Source organism: Perkinsus marinus (assembly GCF_000006405.1).
Source record: "Perkinsus marinus ATCC 50983 genomic scaffold scf_1104296940868, whole genome shotgun sequence".
NCBI lineage: Eukaryota > Perkinsozoa > Perkinsida > Perkinsidae > Perkinsus > Perkinsus marinus.
The window spans coordinates 1-1,074 of NW_003212677.1; the positions used below are offsets into that span (position 1 = coordinate 1).

General features: G+C 49.3%; 1 protein-coding gene across 1 annotated transcript; it reads right to left on the reverse strand.

Annotated features, from left to right (window-relative positions):
• Nucleotides 1-166: 166 nt before the first annotated feature.
• Nucleotides 167-974, reverse strand: Pmar_PMAR029212 (hypothetical protein; the record flags this gene model as incomplete). Its single annotated transcript, XM_002781916.1, has 1 exon — nt 167-974. A coding segment is annotated over one exon (808 nt), but the record flags the coding sequence as incomplete, so codon positions are not given.
• Nucleotides 975-1,074: the final 100 nt, after the last annotated feature.

Below are 1,074 nucleotides of genomic sequence, written 5' to 3' on the forward strand. Positions count from 1 at the left end.
GGCTAAGATATGCACTGCGACACGGAGCAATAGCCAAGGAGACAACTGGCACAGAAACAAACACAATACTTCGTTTTAGGATGCAATCATCCCTCTACACGCCCCCCTCGCACAACACCTGTGCGACACTTCTTTCTTCTGGGCAATCGGGACAACTTTGGCGGACTAGTTTCATCAGAGAACTCCCACTGTTCCTCTCCCAGGGTCAGCCATTCTGGCTCAGTACCATCATCCCAAGTAACCAGGCAACGACCACGAGGATCCTCAGGAGACATCACAGTCTCATCACGACGAATCGTTCCAGTATAAAGGTCGCTGTCGCCGTTAATATCAGCAATTCTCACCGATATACGAGCCCCCACACGACTTGGGCCAATAAAATCTTCAGCTGACCTACCAGTCTGCTCGAAGGGGCACAAGTTGTGGATAGACTCCATTTGCTTACGACCACCTGGGAGAATTACCATCACACGATTACCAGACATTATAGCATCAACAAAACCTAAGCAACTACCAAGATCCGCCTTACGCATACGTTGGCGGATCACTGCAACAGGTTCGCCCACATACGGAGACCAGCGACGCTGTTTACCAATACCAAGAGTCTCCAAAACATGAGTTCGCAAAGACCGCCAGTAGGTTTCAAGATAATACTTACGGAAGGCCAAGGCATCTCTGGCAGGAAAACACTTGAGAGGAAAACCCAATACTCGAAGAGGACCAACTTGTTTTTCATAACCAAATGCCAGCAAATCTGGTGTCACAGGCCTCGTCTTCGCATCAATCTCAACAAGACGTCCCAATGGGCGGGAGTTGAGAATAAACGACAAATAGTCCAAGAGAAGGCCGAACTCTCCATCATCATCTGGTATACGGCCACGAACATGACGTAAGGCCTTCCTCAGAACAGAGAGAGCCACACCATGCAAACGGTTCGAACGACCCGCTTCCCAAGGAGCCGATGAAGCCAACATATAGACATCGGTCCCAAGCTTATCCTTTATATCACGATGGAAAGCCTGCGACGAAAAATATGAAGCATTGTCAACATACACGCGACGAACGCCTCCTCGT